General features: G+C 40.6%; 1 protein-coding gene across 2 annotated transcripts; it reads right to left on the reverse strand.

The window, feature by feature from the left end:
* Positions 1-12,184: 12,184 nt before the first annotated feature.
* SRSF1 (serine and arginine rich splicing factor 1) lies at positions 12,185-16,317 on the reverse strand. Of its 2 annotated transcripts, none has more exons than XM_037037638.1 (4): positions 15,978-16,317; positions 15,161-15,345; positions 14,643-14,815; positions 12,185-13,885 (listed from the first exon to the last, which is right to left on the reverse strand). In XM_037037638.1, the coding sequence occupies exons 1-4, from the start codon at positions 16,169-16,171 to the stop codon at positions 13,847-13,849; spliced, it is 591 nt and encodes a 196-aa protein (XP_036893533.1). In that variant the 5' UTR covers positions 16,172-16,317; the 3' UTR covers positions 12,185-13,846. The 2 variants fall into 2 exon arrangements, with proteins under 2 accessions (XP_036893533.1, XP_036893526.1); XM_037037631.1 differs by lacking the exon at positions 12,185-13,885 and adding an exon at positions 14,154-14,449 and having other exon boundaries at positions 15,978-16,312.
* Positions 16,318-18,165: the final 1,848 nt, after the last annotated feature.

The following is an 18,165-nucleotide window of genomic DNA, read 5'->3' on the forward strand; positions in this document are numbered from 1 at the left end:
ATGACAAAGAAAGATGCCTATTAAGGTTAGCTTTTCTAAAGACAATTTTTAGCAAATATTAAAAAGCAACAAGATATTTCCTTCCTATTTTGGAGAGGATTTTAAAATCCTGTGAGTACATTAAGGATTAGGATTAGATTTAGAATCCTAGGAATAGAAAGCATCTCTGCTTCATTATTTGTCCTAATGTAAGACCACTCGACAAACCAAAAACAAATTAAATCCGAAACTTTCAGTAGAGTCCATCTAGTTAGAAGTTTTAAATTGGCAGGTTAATGAACTAACATTTAACGCAAAAGAGCTAGGACTAACGATTCACAAATCTAGTAAAAACCAAGCCTGCGATATTTAGAAATACCAAAAAACACTGGTCAGAGAGAAATGGAAGCACACTCTACACCAGACCAAAGGGAGCACCCCCCCAACCCCTCAAACAAAAACAAGCAAAGCTCCCCAGAAGAAAGCATAAGTAATCTCCCTACCCTCCTCCACTCCAAGCTAAGCTCCATAAACACCGAGGGTTTACAGCTTAAGTCAACTGCCTGTGGTCCCTGTGGTCAGAAACTGGGTTGTTTCAATTGTACCACCTGAAGTGTAATCACTAGTTACTTTTGTTTTAACTGGGAAGGAGAGGAGGGGGAATCAATAAAGAATTTTTTTTCCTGAATACCTATATATGTTCCTTGACAACTGGGAAACAGTCACAGAGAACAAACAGGGGACAAATCTACCCACTCTCCTAAGTAGACATTCAGTTCAATTAGTAGTTCAGGGTTCTTAAATACTCTATTGTTTCTAGGAAGGGTCACACACCCAATGTGCCAAAACAAATCCAAAGCCATGGAAACACATTTATCACCTCAACACTTCTTGAAAGAGGCTGCCAGAAATCAATGCTAAACCTATCAGTTTCACCCACAAAGCATTCGAACAGAACTACTAACTTCCACATTACAACTCCTGAACAACTAACTGAGAGAGGGCATCCAATAAATAGCCAGCAAAACAACGTAGTACGCAAGAAGGAAAGAAACTAAGGTCAAAAATACACCAAGTAAGAAATTGAATACAACTGAAAAACACACTCTCCGGCACCAACGTTTCTCCTTTGGACACCTGTTTCCCTGCCCTCAGATGCCCCAAGCCCAGGGAAAAGGCTGAACTTGGAAGAAAAAAAAAAGTGATACTTAAAAGGTCATGCAAACTCAGTGGGTCTGAACCAAACTACAAAGCTTAGCCCAGTTATTACGCTAATTGTGAGAAATTAAATCCTTACACAGAGTCATCCTGGCGCAGAAGTAAAGCTCTTTACAGTGGCTACAGTCTCCAACCCAAATACATCCACTGGTTAGCAGGGGTGTGACGGCAGCAAACATCATCGTGCTACCATCTCCACTACCAGAAAAACGCTACTGATTTGCATGCACAAAAAAACTCACAACTTGAAAATGTTGTAAAATCACAGATACATCAAGTGAATACCCTTTACCCCAACTTCACTAGGAACATCTATTCATTGTCTTCTTCATAGTAAATTTGGGGAAAGTTCAGCGTTTGGGAAGGATATTGTTTCTCAGAAATCTCCAAAAATATTAGCATACTAATACATACAGATTTTACAGCTCCCTCTGAGTGTTCCTTCCTCTCTTTTTCATTGTCCTAGAACCTGATCTTTGACTGAGGACCCCTCCATTCCTGGTAGTGAAGGGAACTAGAACTGATGAAACCGGTGTTGAGGAACCTATGCAGTATGTTCCCTGGGTGAGAGAAGCGAGCAGTGGTGACCGAAGACACTGACGTGATATCACAAGACTAGCCAGACTAAGCTTTAGGACGGCTGCTCCATTCTAGAAAGCAATGCCAAGGGACGGTGACACAAGACCAAGACAGTGTAACATCTGGCTAAGGCTCCAGGAGACAGAATTAACTCCTTTAAAGACGTTTCAAGACCCTGAGAAGCCTTTGAATTAAGAGCTGTCTAAAGCTCTACAGTCATTGGGTCCCGGCACAGAAGCAGGTGCTGGGGCCTGGTAAGCTGGTTGTTAAAGCTCTCCACAGGGACAACAGCTGTATTTAGCATTTCCTCCTCGGGCTGTGAACAAAAAACACCAAGCGTAGCCACAAATACTGCCTGAAGCATTTCACCCTTGATTGCCGGAGCAGTGGCAGCATGCTCTTTGCTATACCTAGAGGCCCAGGATAGCGGACAGGACAGATTTTGACTTAGTAAAAAATTCACAGGGGTACACAGGGAAGACAGATTCACAGCATCTGGATTTTTCCTTTGAAGTAACTTTAGTATCTTTAACAAAGCTCACAAGGATCTAGTTAGTCCATAGTTAGCCCTCTACCTGTCTCTCCGCTAACTTTGTTTTACTGAATGTATATAAGCACCCTGCCGCCCACCCGTCCTCCCCACTCCCTGCAGTTCCCCAGCTGTTTCCTTTCGTTTTTCTAGCTTCCCCCCTCTCACATCTCCCTTTACTTTCTCTCATCTTTGATTTGGCAGTGAATGCTTAAAAAGCAGATGGCAAATAGCCATCCCAAGACACTGAAAATGCTTCCTGAATATCAGGTATAAAGTAACCCCAGAAACAGGCATTCTGGAAGTCGGGACACCTATCATTCCTGCCTTTTGCCTGAGGATCCCCACATATGTTCCACACACAAGGTTATTGCGCTAAGGCAGCTACTCTGATCACCTAAGCAACGCACATGGAAGGATCCAAGTTGGTATTATCAATCTGCAATCAGCCCCCTCACCACAGATGAGCTGAGAAAATTGAAAGAGAAGCTTGACTACTAAAGGTAGGTTTGCGATTTACTCCACAGTAATCTTAAAACCAAAATTCTGGGATGGAGACTCACCTGGAAAAAAACAGGGTGGGAGAAGGGAAAAGGGCAAGAGTCCAACATCTCCAATCAATGTTTACTCCAATTTACCTAGTTTCTCCTGGTGGCTCACCTGGTTGTAGAGATACAGCATGGGTGACATCTAAAGAGAATCCAGCCCAGACAAAGCCCCAAATTCAGGCTGTGCTAACTGCAGCCTAGAATGACGTTAAGACTTTCAAACACCAGCCAGGACACCCCAAAGCCCAACTTCCCAGTTCACAATGGATTATAATCAGCTTGAAGACAAAACAAAGACCTCCTCAACGGGGACTCTCTCCTTAGAAAAATAGCTGACGTGTAGAACCATTCTGTAACTATTATGGAGGCTTTGCTATTTCAGAAAACAAGTATTTGTCACACATCTATTAAATGACAGGAACTGTACCAGTCACTGGAACTACTTTTAAGGATCTCCTCCAGTAGGCAAAATTTGAACACTCATATACACCAGTTAGACATTTGCACAAAGTGCTTAAAGGGCACTGGGAAGGAAGCACATTTTTAAAGGGGTTCCTTTTTAATGCTAAATCTGAGATTTCATTGGTTCTTATGTTAAATATTAGCTCTGACATTGAAAATTGCCATCTAGGGTTACAGAATATCAAAACTGATACCCAAAAGGCTATATAGTCAGGACTAAGTATGATGTAAACTTTCACTGTAAATTAGAATGTGGCAAGTTACCACACACAGGCTTTTAAAAACCCATCTAACCTATAGTGGTAAAGCAATTCAATCTTTTTATTGTGGATCTATTTTACTAATACAAAGTTGTGTAAGTGGATACTCGAGTTACCAAAACAAATGCAAATGTTGGTTGACATTTACCCATTCAGTCTTTTCTATGCTACATTTCTTTGTGGGGCTGCTGCCTAGATAAGGGTGGCTAGCCAGGCCCTGGCCACTGTAAGCCCTGTTGTCCTTTTATGGTCCCACACCGATGTTCTTCCACGGGTGTCAAAAAGAAGGTAAGGGCCTCTTTGATGCTGGCTGGGCACTGTGCACTGGAAAGCCAGGAACCTAAACACCTCACTTTCTTGCTGCTGGGTTCTGGGCTGTGGCCACTATGACTAGATGAACTCTTGCTTTGGAACTGCCCCCAGCAATCAGGGTATGAATATGAATCAAAGATGGCACCATGGGACACCCTAGTGGCACCAGATGGATATTACAAGCTGCATTCAAAGACAGCCTCCTACTAACCCCAAGGGAACTGGCAGGCTGGCTTAGAGAGCAATATATAACAAACTTGTCACGACGACACGGAAGTCAAGTTCCGGCCAATCACTTTAACATCTCTGAGCCTATTTCTCCAAACTACAAAATGAGGCTAATACTATTTGAGGACTAAAATAAATTGAGGTACTTGATACAATGATCAGCTGCTTTCAGTAATGTGTTTTGTCCTATGTCCTTGCATTTTCCCCTGGAAATTTCCCATAAAAATAAAAAGGTAGCAAACTCACTACTTTGGGAATAAGCCCAATGTGATTGGAGGACCACACTGCACATCAGATCCAAGCTATGGGATATATCTGCCTAGAATTTTGTGACCCTATTTACTTACTCATAAAAATTTATTAAGGCATGTACTAGCATACTGGGCACCTTGGAAGTGTAATTCACAGCCCTTGCTCTGAAAGTTTATCACATAGCTGAGGGAAATAAAACATGTACGTGAACCTGAACAGCTGAAAGCAACATTAAGTGTATGAACGTCATTACCTACACATGCTGAAGAAAGCTAAACCAATATAGGGTAAATAGTCCAATGCTGCTTAATTTTTTAGCTGATCATGAAGGGGCAGGAGAATTTTTAACAGCCAAAGGGGGATACGTGTAGGGTGTGTGTGTTGTGTGTGTTAAATGTGCCAAGTCTCTAGGCTCTGAGAATTGCTTAGGCTAGTTCATTCTCTACAAACATGAAGACCAGGGTCAGGAGCCTGGAATAATGTTAAGACTTTCCCAAACCAAGGAAATAACATACCATGTTTTCTTCACTCTAAATCCTTCTGTACCTGAATCCCTTTACGGAATAATAAAAAAGAACCAAAATGATGAAATCCCATTTAGAAATCCTCAGTGAAACAGGACCACTAAATTTAGAAATGATTTAAGACATTTTCTGTAATGATCAAGCTTAAGAAAGAATTATGGAAAAAGGAGACCCAAGAGGAAACATCGTGAGGGGTAACTGTTCTACTCTTTTAGGAGACATTGACATCAGTTTTTAATTTATACTGAGAGAAGTGTACGCAGCTTGCAACCAACTTTTTTTGACTTTGCAAGACTGACTTTTGGGGAAGCATTTACTCTTCCAATTACAGGAGGCTTAAGGCTAGCATTTCAATGTGCATTTTTTTGGTTAAGAAATTATTTAATGCAATGTTAGGACATTACTTTCTCCAATAATCCATCCAGTTAACCAATAGTCTGTGAAGTAGGCTTCTATACACTGCTTTGCTTTTTTAAGAAGTACTACGCTCTTTCCATCTCATTCAATCAACATTTATTAAACTGTCAGCATTGCATTTGGCTCATTGGGAAATACAAGTATCACAAAAATTCCATAGGGTATGAAAAATTAACAAAACATTCTACAATAAATTTTGAAGCTAAATGCATCATAAAGAGAGCTATTACTTGGGTTTAGTAGCTTTTTTATAGCTGCAGAAATGAAGTTTAACTTGAGGATGATGAAGATTTAAAGTTGCAGGGTGACTGCTAAGGTGGGGGGAAGGAGTCTGAAAACACAAATACACATAAGCAAAACCAGGCAAAGTCAGTGGAGTATTACCAGATCAACCAGAGCAGAAGGTGTGATTGAGAACTGGTTCATATTAGGTGAGGTGACATTTTAGAAAGTTCAATCCAGATGGCCAGGATGGAGACTGGAGTCAGTGACACAAGCTAAAACATTTTAGTAATGAAGTTCTGGATGTACAGATAAGGATGCTGGTATGGCAAGTGGAGATGGAGGACAAAGCTAAACAGAATTTTAAGAAACTGTTTGACACAAAAAAAAAAACAAAAAAAACCCCAAAACAAAACACATCTCTATAATCTAAAGTCATAGATACAAATGGCACTGTGGCTCAAAGAACTGGTTATATTAAGTCACAGAACTTGACTATCACCCATGGACTAAGGAGCCACTTTTAGTTTCCTTTGTTGTACTGTGCTGACTGCTAACCAACGTTTAACTACATGTGTAGTGCTAAGATGAAACTCATTCTTGGTTTACTTTGTAACTTAATTTTTAAAAAAGTCTCTGAAAAGAATTAGAACACTCCAGGTCACAAAACAAAAAGTTTTAATGTTAAATACAAAGGTATCTTCTACTGCACAGTGACTATAAATTGAATTGGGATTTAGTCCCAACTTAGGAGAAACTGAGACTTATATTCACTTGTTATTTATTCAAGATATTCAGAAAGTGGAATAATTCAATTTTCTAGGTTTCGCTTCCAAAGCATTTGAGTTGAATAATTCATCTTTTGAAAGCCTACTCAGGACAAAAACATTGTGCTATATACCTGGGAGGAAAGGGTAAGAGAGGTTATGACCTATTAGAAATGACAGGCATTATGAACAACTTTCTGCTATCAAGAAGTAATGACTTAACTTTTAAAATATAGTATTAATTCTATGTGAGAATGAGAAGAAAGGCCCAACAGTGCTTTTCCAATTATTTATTGTGCCAAGTACTATCTTGGTTCCTTAGGAAATAAAAATCATGAACCAGGGAAGTTGAGGTAGATGCAGAGAGCAAGCAAACCAGGGGACCTTTGCTATACCAGAGGCACAGATCCAAGAGTCTGTGTCAACGGACAAGGGAGTGATTCTAATGAGTATGCCAGTTTTCAGAGGTGATTTCTGAAGTACTGCTCAAGGTAACGTAACTTCTCTAAAGGCATGGTAGGTACTGCAGGACAAAAACACACCCAAATGCAAAAAATGCTCCAAAATGCCAAATCCTGGAGGCCACATTACTAAGAGTTGAATCTACACAAGGAGTGTCCCCTCCAGATGTTGCTTCAAATATTTTAGCAGTAGTGACGAATTCTTCACTTTATAAAGTTATTTCTAGCAAGTGGCTGGTATAGTTGGACCTGGGGTAAGGATGCCAACGGACTTGTCAGTTTGGCATTCACTGACTAGAGATTTATCTAATTCCTAGGCATGCCACTTGAAGGGTGAGATTCACCCAGCCCAGGACTTTTAGAGTCCCATTTAAAGGCTCTTCTGTCTGACATAGCAGTCTATCTCTAAGTATTAAATGTTACTGTTGAAACTTCAAAGCTTATCCCAAACTTACTAAAACACGTAAGACCCCCTTAACACCCAGCACCCTGTATAGGGTACGATTCATCCACACCTTTCGGNTGAAGGGTGAGATTCACCCAGCCCAGGACTTTTAGAGTCCCATTTAAAGGCTCTAGGTTAAATGGGAGGTTCAAGTCCCATTTAAAGGCTCTTCTGTCTGACATAGCAGTCTATCTCTAAGTATTAAATGTTACTGTTGAAACTTCAAAGCTTATCCCAAACTTACTAAAACACGTAAGACCCCCTTAACACCCAGCACCCTGTATAGGGTACGATTCATCCACACCTTTCGGCCCTTTAACACCCAAAAATTTAGCTTTTCTTTCTCAGAACCTGGATTCTCTTTTGTACATTTTTGGTTTCTGTACATTTGGGAAGAGTGCCTCCTCACAAATTAAATGAGACATCAGAGCTAACACTATTAGGATTAAGGACAGGCACAATTAATCTAGTGTAGCTTCGGTGCTCGATCCAATTTGTAGCACTGCGGCTAACCAGCGACCATCTTCTGCAGTCAGCAGGCAGGGCAATCTCTATCGCGTAACCTTATTTCTCTCCTGGAAAAATATCTTTATTTGTCCTCTTCTGCATATTATCCTTCAAGAAAGAAGTTTCTAACATTAATAGTTAGAGAAAGGTAAGTGTTCCCATGCTCATCTTCTTGACTAAGTGATCACTCCAGAAACTGTTTCACACCATAAAAACTAAAGGTTTGTAAAAGTGTATTTTTTTGTAGTATATGACCAGTTTTATGCCAAGACTTTGTGTTTGTTTTGTTTTTGCAGCACAGCTACTCCTGCTTACTTACTACCCAATTCTTACACGTTCGGCCTTATTATTCCATACCTCAAGATGCACAAGGTTGGCAGAAAACATGCAGATTCACATCTTCAGTATTTTCTCACAAGATCTAGAAATATTTTTCTGGTTTACATAAGCTCAGTACTCAAGCTCTATTCAAAACCTGAAAGGATCCACAGGTTGAAAAGGGTTTTGCTAAACATATGAGAAGGCAGATGTAAAGTTACAGCAAGAAAAGTCACCAATTCCCCCCTTTAGAGCTGCTATACACATTCAGGTAGTTGGCTTCCTTCCACCTTGCAGTATGGACCCTTTCCAGTAGGGATTTCCTGGTTGATTTTGCATCATAGCTCCCTCTAGTGGCTTGGTGATTTCCCCTAGCATTTACTTAAGTGAAAATTTAAAAAAAGCATCTTAAGACATCTGGCATCCCTGTAAACCTGACATTTTGTTCAAAAGGCTCAACTTCCACTATCTTCACATTGATAGTTCCATCAATAGTTGATAGAGAACATCTGTAAAGTTGTATGGTGACAGGAGTTAAGACACTTTTTAACCTAGTGGTTGAAGGGTTAACTCCCTTAATACTTTTAAAGGAATGAAGACAAAACACTCAGGACCTGCTCTTTTAAGTGTTGTTTCATCTATGTTCCATATCTACTTAAATGGTAACCTCCTAAACAAGCAAAGGCACAAATGACTTCTCTCCCTGATAGCCTGCTGTTATTTATTTCTGCCTAAATTAACTTCTAATTTATTTTCCATGTATTCCAGAAGCAGTTATTTTTGTAAAAACAAAACAAAAACCCTTTCCTTGATTACTAAAAATCACCTTCAGGGTTGTGGGGCATAGCTTTTAAAGCTAAAAAGAACCACCCTTGAAAGTTCTCAATCACAAGAGCAAATGCTGATTTAAGCACACTCTTATACTGGGCTATTATTTAAAATAAGTGTTTGCCAAAATCACTTTGTTGAATTGACAAAATAAACACATTTCCTTATAAACTTTTTATTTCATGCCAATCTCAGCTTTTCCTTCTGGATCAGGACAAATGTTCCTATCAAGTATGTATTGGGGTGAAAAAACTACCCTAAAAGAATGCAGTACTCCACTGTATAATGCTAGGATAGCAAAATACTCCCTTCAGTGGAGTACAAATGTTTTGAGTCCCCTATGCGCAACAGAATATTGAAAAAAAAATGTGAGCCATATATTTTCTTTACCTTGTTGCTGTTTCAGCTTTAAAAAGATGGCAAACTTACATCTCAATTACCATATTTTGCTGTGCATAACATCCATTTGCCCAAAGAATTTTTAAAAGATTTTATTTATCTTTAGAAGGGAAGGAGAAAGAGAGAGAAACATCAATATATGGTTGCCTCTTGTGCGTCCCCTGCTGGGAACTGGCCTGCAACCCAGGCATGTGCCCTGACTGGGAATTGAACCGCGATCCTTTGGTTCACAGGCCCACGCTCAATCCACTGAGCTACACCAGCCAGGGCTATTTTGCCCGAATTTTTGAGGGAAATGTAAGGGTGGGAATTACACATGGGTAGTACTAATTCTTTTATGCTTATGTGTTAAAAGTATAACTCTAGAAAGCAATGTGTGTAAAATAATATTCTGCCAATACAATCATTGGTTTTGTTTCTAAATATAAGTGAAAAATTGAATTAAAAAATTAAAACAAGATTTTTCCCCATGAAAGTTTGGGCCCAAAACGTGAGTTGCATTATACATGGCAAAATACAGGTAATACAAGATCCACAATAACAGGCTTTTTTACTCACACCCAAGTTATACAAGCTTTAACCCCACATACTCTATTATAGTTTACAATCCCTTCCCAACTCTTGGGGACAGATGTGCTCGAAATTCATAGCTGTTTACACTTTACAAAGGTATGGTATATAGACCCTATATAAAACATAACACCTTCAGTAAAGCCTGAGGCTACTGTATAATGAAACACATCAGTATTTCTGCAGGACAAGTAGTCACATTAAGTACAAAACAAGGTATCATTTATCAGGTTTTACATTAGTTTGACATTGCTTTCAGTATTTTTTGGATAAGAGATCGTGAACCCATATTCTGCCTTTCCACTGTTTATACTATAATAGAATTAAGTTAAACCAAAGAATAGTTGTTACAATAGAACCTGTCTGTTTCTCTCCTTTTAATACTATTTCTGGTAAATACATACATAAAACATGTTTCGTTACAACTTCGTATACAAAGCAAAAAGGCATATATAAATTCATCTTCATAAAAACTTGAAAAAATACCAGCCCTAATGGGCAAGATGTTTCAAAAAAAGATGAAATTCTAGAATCATATTGCACTTAAGTATGAGTGGATATATGCACTCGAAATTTACCATTTAAGTATAAAACTTAGGAACACATTCTAAATTAGGGAAATCTACTCATATTTCAAACATGAAGAAATAAAACATAACTTAAAAATTCAGATTCCAAACAACAGTAATCAAAAAATGGGTTTCTTACCTTTTGTTTCCAGGATGTGGGCTGAACAGCAAGATGGGTTATTCAAGCTGATGTTATGAAAAATAGGTGCTTCTTAGACTTACATTTTTCCTTGATTAGAAAATAACAAACTAATTATAGGCTCCCTACAATACTCTAAGGGGAAACAAATAGGGAGTAAAGGTAAAATTCAAGCCAGTCTTTTTAGTTCCACGAGGGTGGCTTTCTTCTAACAGTTCCCAATTCGGGTATAGGTTTAAGGGCCATCTCCTTAGACTGGAAAAAGGTCTGCGTCCCCTCGCAGCTTCTAGCTGTCTTGGTGTTAACTGCAAAACCTGTGCCCCTCTCTCTACCTTTGGCACACACACATTAAGTCCTCTCTGATCTTTAAACAGCTCATATACCAGACAAGAAATATATTCTGTCTCATTTTAATCTGGGGGTAGAACTATTAAAACTTAGTAGACCTCATTTTTCAACTTAGCTTCAATGTACTCAACCTTGACTGAAGGCAATTTTCATTTTGGTTTTGTTAACAAAACGTTCATAGAACACAAATGAACCCAGGCTTACTTAAATCTACCCCACATTTACCTTTGCAGAATTAAATGTCATTTTAAAAACTAGGTTTAAAAAATACTCTTCACACAAAACACAACTTGTCTACAGCCATGCCACCCTGAAAACACCTGATCTCATAAGCTAAGCCGGATCAGGCCTAATACCTGAATGCAAAACATAATTTCTTTAATAAACTTTTTTTTTACTTTACATTACTTTATTTAGTCTATACCAACTGCTTTATTTAAATACTTTACGGGGAATCCTAACTTTGAAATTTAATCCCCGTCCTTCCTCCTGACATTCCATGAGATTCATTCACATGTATTGGTTTAGGTGACTTTATGCAAGTCTTAGGGCCAATTTCCTCCACCACAGAACTTTTAGTTTTTCATAGGTGTGAAATTATGTCACCTGCACAGCTGTCTTAAATTCAGCTTCCAATATCATCAGCACCCAAAGGAAATATTAAGATTTAGTTGTTGGGTGCAGAAAAAAAGGGACTTGATGTCTGTGACTAGCTATCAAGAATTGAAACCATTAGAGATTTTAGGTAAAAATCCCCTCCGATTCAAGCAAACTGAAAATTTAAAACCAAGGATGGTCAAGTAATAAGATATAAAAATTAGCAGACTACAAGAAAGATACAATCACTGCTTTGATATGTTCTGAATGATGAATAATAACCTTATAATTGAGAAAAGTTTACAAGGCAACATTTTAAAGAACGCCCAGCTTTTTATTAGCAATAATACACTCTAATAAGCAGTTACTCTTCTAGTGTTCTAGTCACATCTCAAAAAGTAAAGTGTCAATTGTGTTGAAAACTGATCTGTGCTGAATTTAAACATTACGTAACAATTTTTAGATGAATTTCACTGACAATATCAAAAGCTATCTTCAAGTTAACATTTACTAGTCATCACTCAATTTTGCACAAGCCTGTTACCTGGGTGATCACAAAAAATAAGCAGCATCTGTTAAGTCGTACTAACTTTTAAAAATCAAAGTATGGGAGGCTTATTTTTCAGATACTAGATCACCCTTCATTTACCATATCACATACACAATTGCCTTTCTCTCCTTTTCTCATCTTCTCAAATAGTTTTACAATTAACAAGAACTGATTAATACCATTAGAGATTACCTTTAAAGAACCTTTAATTTACTAACACACAAATGCAAGTCAGAATCTTATCACCAATTTAAAATATTAACTGATAGCCACCCAGTTAAAAGCTTACAAGAGGAAAAAGACAACCATGCAGTTTTTTAAAAAATGTTTATTTCTCAAAGAAAAACGGCAACAGCCAATTGGAAACCTACTTATTCTTCAACACCAATTTTGTTTTCTTTAAATTTAGAAATGACTTACTGATTTACTATTTTAAACAAACCCCCCTTTCCCCTTTAAATGTTTACCATCTACTCGTGCTGAATCCTTCCAAGGAGATTGCTCCAGCGTATATCTCCAGGTCCTCGCTTTGCTCCTTTTACCAAAAATGCAAAACACAATTCCATCGTGCATCTTAAGGGCTCCAATCGTCAAAAATAGAGAAAAAAGAATCTTTGGAATAGCCAATTAAGTTGAATAAAAAAAGAAAAAATCCACACGAATGCGGTTTGGTTGGGGCAGGAATCCACTCCTATGTTCCTGGTAATCTGATCCCGCTCCATGAATCCTTGTAATTGATCCTCCCTATCCTATCCACATTATGATTTGAATCCAATGATCCAGCTCCAAGGATTGGGATCCAGTGAGCCCTCTCCAATCCAAACCTTTATAACCAGCAAAACCAAAAAAGAGGAGGCAAAATGTTAGATACTGTAATCAAAAAAGGTTTCTGGGGAATGATGAGTTATGTCTGTCATCAGTTTAACAGATGTACATCAATAACTATCAAATTCCCCAAAACAAGTTTCTGAATGGTGTTCAGATAAATTTTAGAAACTTAATTATCATAGAGACTAATTGGAAGAAGCATTTTATATTTACAGTTCAACTGATAATGCCAACACTTGTTACTGTACAGCGTATTACAGGTTTTGTGGTTGCAAAAATTATGTAGTTGAAGTTTACTGGTATTGTTACCAATCCTAAGCCTAAACTAAATCTAATGCTCCCATTTGCAATTTAATTTGTAAATTAAAGTATTTTAAACATGAGTCAATTATGAATATTAGTTTAAGGAGAAGGTGAGACTTAGAAGTATTCCCATCTAGATTATCTACACCAATACGTTGGAATTCGATAATTTGCTTTCATTTTGTCTTAAAAAAATGAAATAGCAACGCTATATCAGTCACACAGAGGACATGCAGATTTAGCAGTATTGATATTATACTCTATCTGGTTGGAATTAAAGACACCCTGTACCCACATGTACACCAACAGCAGGTCACACATTAACAGTTGTAACTAAATCACTGTGACAAATTAGCCAGCTCTTCCCACATTAGTCCCTATTAAAACAAAAGGGGAGGGAGCAAAATAAACTGTTACAAAATGGGCACTGTAATTTTGCCACAATTGCAAAGGTTTAAAGAGCAAAGCAATTGTAGCTAAGATAACTGCATAATATGTTTGCAAGTGTTTTAAGATGGGTGCATATAATCATTTTTTTAACCCTTGCTTTTTAGTATAAGGTCAATACTGCCAATTTCATCTGTGACAATAGCACTTGGAGTCATACCATTGCCTCCATTATTGATCTGATCCTCCTCAATCCTCCTTTTGACAATCCTAAAATGATTGAAATGTGCTCCACAATCCTTAATCCAAAGCATTCTTAATCCATCTCTTCAGATATGTCTACAGAAAGACACATGAAAAGCAAGATAAACATAAGAACTTCCCCAGGTAAGATAGCCACAAACACCCCCAACATCCCAGTTCACACAAACCAGAGCAGGATAGACATTTACACAGTATCACAGTCTGAAGAGCATGGAGAATTAACTAAATTTAAACAATCCTGTCTATGACATCACTTAAAATACAATTTACCAGACATGAGGGGAATGTAGATGTTAGGAGCAAGGGGATATTACACAAGAATGCAATTCAACACTTTAGCCCATTCTGAACAAAACAGTTTGAATTAAAAAAATGAAAAGATTGTACTGAGTAAAGGAAAACTGTATACAACATGGGGTTCTACAAAAAGTGTCACCAATCATCTTATGTACGAGAGCGAGATCTGCTATGACGGGGAGAATAGCGTGGTGATCCTCTGCTTCTCCTTGGGGAGTAACTGCGACTCCTGCTGTTGCTTCTGCTACGGCTTCTGCTACGACTACGGCTTCGAGATCGAGATCTTCCATAACTTGGACTTCTGGGCCCATCAACTTTAACCCGGATGTAGGCAGTTTCTCCCTATTGAATAGACAGAACTTTCGATTGAAACTCTTTTACCTGTCTTCAGGCATGCTGAATGAGTACAAAGTAGCTAAAACCCAGAAATCTGGCACTTTACTTGGACACGCTTGCCTGAATCTTACCTGCAAATTCCACGGTTAAGACCATGTATCCAATTCTGGCCAAAGAAAAGAATAAGCGTATAACCTACCTCATGAGATCTAAACTTAGTGTTATCCAGTTTTCGAACTGCATAGGTCATATCTTCTTTCCGTACAAACTCCACGACACCAGTGCCATCTCGGTAAACATCAGCATAACATACATCACCTGCTTCACGCATGTGATCCTTCAAATCCTGCCAGCTTCCACTTGGAGGCAGTCCTGAAAAAGTGACTTTTCTTCAATACCAATCACCCTAAATTCCGTAACTTTAAAATTTACATTAGAACAAAGGCTACCTTTAAATTAACGATTTAAGATCTTAGTAAAGAGCTAAAATCTGGAATCCGGAGTCCAAAATTGTTTCTAAATTAAGGATCTTCATCTACTAGGTACTGCAAGCTAGTTTGGTAAATCTCCATTACAACAATGCCTGTTCTCTAAATTCACTCAAAAAGACTACTTCAAGACCTGGCATAAAAATTTGTCAAACTGGCAACCCAAGGAGAATTTCAAGTCGTTTCTGTTCCTTTTCTCTTCATCAATCCACGTTAACGGCCCACTCACCAGAGACAACCACTCTGTTTTCCGATCGCCTGGAAGGGGGGCCATAGCGGCCTCGGGGAGCTCCGCCACCTCCACCCCCGCCGCCGCCTCGGCCTGTACCACGGCCGCTTCGAGGAAACTCCACCCGCAGACGGTATCCATCGTAATCATAGCCGTCGCGACCGTACACCGCGTCTTCCGCATCTCTGTGTGATCACAAAAAGCAGAATGGCTAAGAAAAAGAACCCGGAGGGGTTACTAACTCAGCCAGACTCCGCGGCCCCCCGCACATGCGCAGCCGGTGCGAAGAGCCCACATGCGCCGCATAATAGGAACGGCCCCTCCCCCACTCAGAAACACGCCAGGCTCGCGACCACTACACCGGCCCTCAACGCATGCTTCCCGCTCCTGGCCTGAGTCGGCTCTGGGGACGTCCACGGGGGCCCGGCCACCAGAACAGCCAAACCGACTCAGGTCCTCCTCGACTCCTGCAGGAGCGATGTCATCTTGCCCCTTATCNGGTCCGAGGAGCCCACATGCGCCGCATAATAGGAACGGCCCCTCCCCCACTCAGAAACACGCCAGGCTCGCGACCACTACACCGGCCCTCAACGCATGCTTCCCGCTCCTGGCCTGAGTCGGCTCTGGGGACGTCCACGGGGGCCCGGCCACCAGAACAGCCAAACCGACTCAGGTCCTCCTCGACTCCTGCAGGAGCGATGTCATCTTGCCCCTTATCTATGAGCCCACCTCCCCATTCTCTACTATTAAGGTCTTGGAGCGTTCCCCAACTACTCAAACTGATTTCCTCAGGGCCGCAAGCTCCAGGCCGCCTCACCGCGGGTCCTCGAACTCAACGAAGGCGAAGGGCGGTCCTCCGCGGCGATTCTTGAGGTCGATGTCGCGGATAGCACCGTATTTGTAGAATACGTCCTCAATGTCCTTGGTTCGGATGTCTGGAGGTAAGTTACCGACGTAGATGCGACAATCGTTGTTCCCGGCCGGGCCACGAATCACACCACCTCCCGACATGGCGACGAAGAAAAGCGCGGACTCGAGGATAGGCCTTCCCACCAAGCTTAGCGCACAGGAGAGCGAACCGGCAGCGACACCACGTCTCCCGCGGCCTCTCCAAAATGGCGCCTTTATCAGCTTGGCGCACGGATATGGGGGGGAGGGAAAGAAGAGAAGCGGAAGGAAGCAGCTACTCGACCTCAATACGCACGCGCAAGAGCCTAACGGGCTCGCGAACCTACGCTCACGCATACGCGACGTCACCCTCCGCGCGAAAGGAAAAAAGTTCCTTGCGTTCTCTATTTACGAGTGGTTTCCTAATAGAGTGACCAGCTGTTTGGTAAAAAAATACGGAGCCCTTGTTAAAGGGGTTATTAATCCAGGTCGAGTCTTAAGAGATATTTTCCTCAGGAATGAGCCTTTTAAAGCACCTAGGCGCCTTGAAAGGAGTTGGTCAAACCTACCCTAGAGCCTATGCCTCCGTGCTTAACGGCCTTTGGCGGGAAAGACTCCCGGGGGCGGAGTCGAGGGGGGAGGTACCCAGGGGTTGTTCCGGAAACCTTGGCTTTCTCCTAGAGTGGGCTTCCGCCGCTGCGTTGCCCCTGATTTAATCAGGAGCCAAGGCCAGACTGTTCCCAATTCCGATCCCGAACTAGCGTTGGCCCCTGATTTAATCAGGAGCCAAGGCCAGACTGTTCCCAATTCCGATCCCGAACTAGCGTTGGATTGCATCGACGAGTGTCTAAAGGAACTAGTTTAGATTCCTTAGTGTGTATTCTACACTAAGTATTGTTTCACCATCGGTTCAGAATTTAACTTTGTAGCTCAGTTCATCATTCCTTGTGCTAAGGTGAACCGTGATTCTTGCCTTGATCAATCACTGATGGTACCTGCCAGCCAGGACTCAGACCTCTGTTTCTTCCTGTCTTTAATCGCCTGTCATTAGGCCTAGCAGAGGCGAGGTTCAGTGAAAGTTTACAGAATGAATTGTGCTTGTTATTTCTCCAAAGTATGAAAAAAAGTATGTAAGTAAGTGTGTGTGTGTGTTTATAGAATCCTGAAGTTTGTTCCTTTTTCAAAAGTCATTACCGAGCCTTTCAGGTACTATAAATAAGCAAAATGGATACGTGAGAGTTGTGCGTGAGACCACAGTTCAAGACTGATGCTGGTTGCAAATGCTGTCCTAGGGAGATCAGAACTTTTTACATTTTTTCTAAAATTTGAATTTTTATATGAAATGTTGGAATTTTTAAATATTAGTAATGAGTTTAAAATTTTGAGAAACCCTGCAGTGATAAATACACCAGAATAGATCTGCAACCTGACTGAGGATGATTTTCTTTTTTTTTTCCTGCCTCAGGTTTATCTGTACAAATACCACAGGAGGATACCAGCTCCATGCAGACAGCGGCCCAGAGGTCACACCAGGCCTTCATTCTCATTGGCAGATAAGAGGCCTCTACTGTGAAGCCTTCCTAGGGGCCTGGGCCCCTTTGGGAGCCTGAGCTGGAGCTGCTACATCCATAGCTGCAGCCTGGGGCTTGGTTTGAGCCTTAGCTTGCACTTTGGGGTCTCAGAACCTGAGGCCCTTGGTGATGGGGCCAGGAGCTTGGAGTGAGCAAGGTTGACAAGTCAATTAAGCTTGCAGCTACTGCTGTTTAGGATCTTGGACTGGACTTCCTTGGGCTTTACCAGAGCCTTGATAGCCTTGGCATTGTTAGCCTGCATCTTCTTCGGACCCTTCCTGTACTTCTCAGAGAAGTGCATGTTCCTTAGGACCTTGGGGTCTACCCCTTTAAGAGATTCATATCTTTGTGATTGAGGTTTCTTGATGCTGTTTCTGTGCCATTTTCTGTGCCATTTTTTTCGTATGCCATTTTCGGGGCTGGCTGTAGGTGGTGTCATTCTTGGACTTGGCATTGAAGTCTGCACTGAAGCCCATGGCTCCCAAAGTGCCTGGGACTGGAAGAGAGAAAGCAAGGATGATTTTCTTAATATTATAAATTTATCTA

This window comes from Sturnira hondurensis, unplaced genomic scaffold (genome assembly GCF_014824575.4).
Source record: "Sturnira hondurensis isolate 20B ecotype Veracruz unplaced genomic scaffold, ASM1482457v3 Scaffold0001911, whole genome shotgun sequence".
Classification (NCBI taxonomy): domain Eukaryota; kingdom Metazoa; phylum Chordata; class Mammalia; order Chiroptera; family Phyllostomidae; genus Sturnira; species Sturnira hondurensis.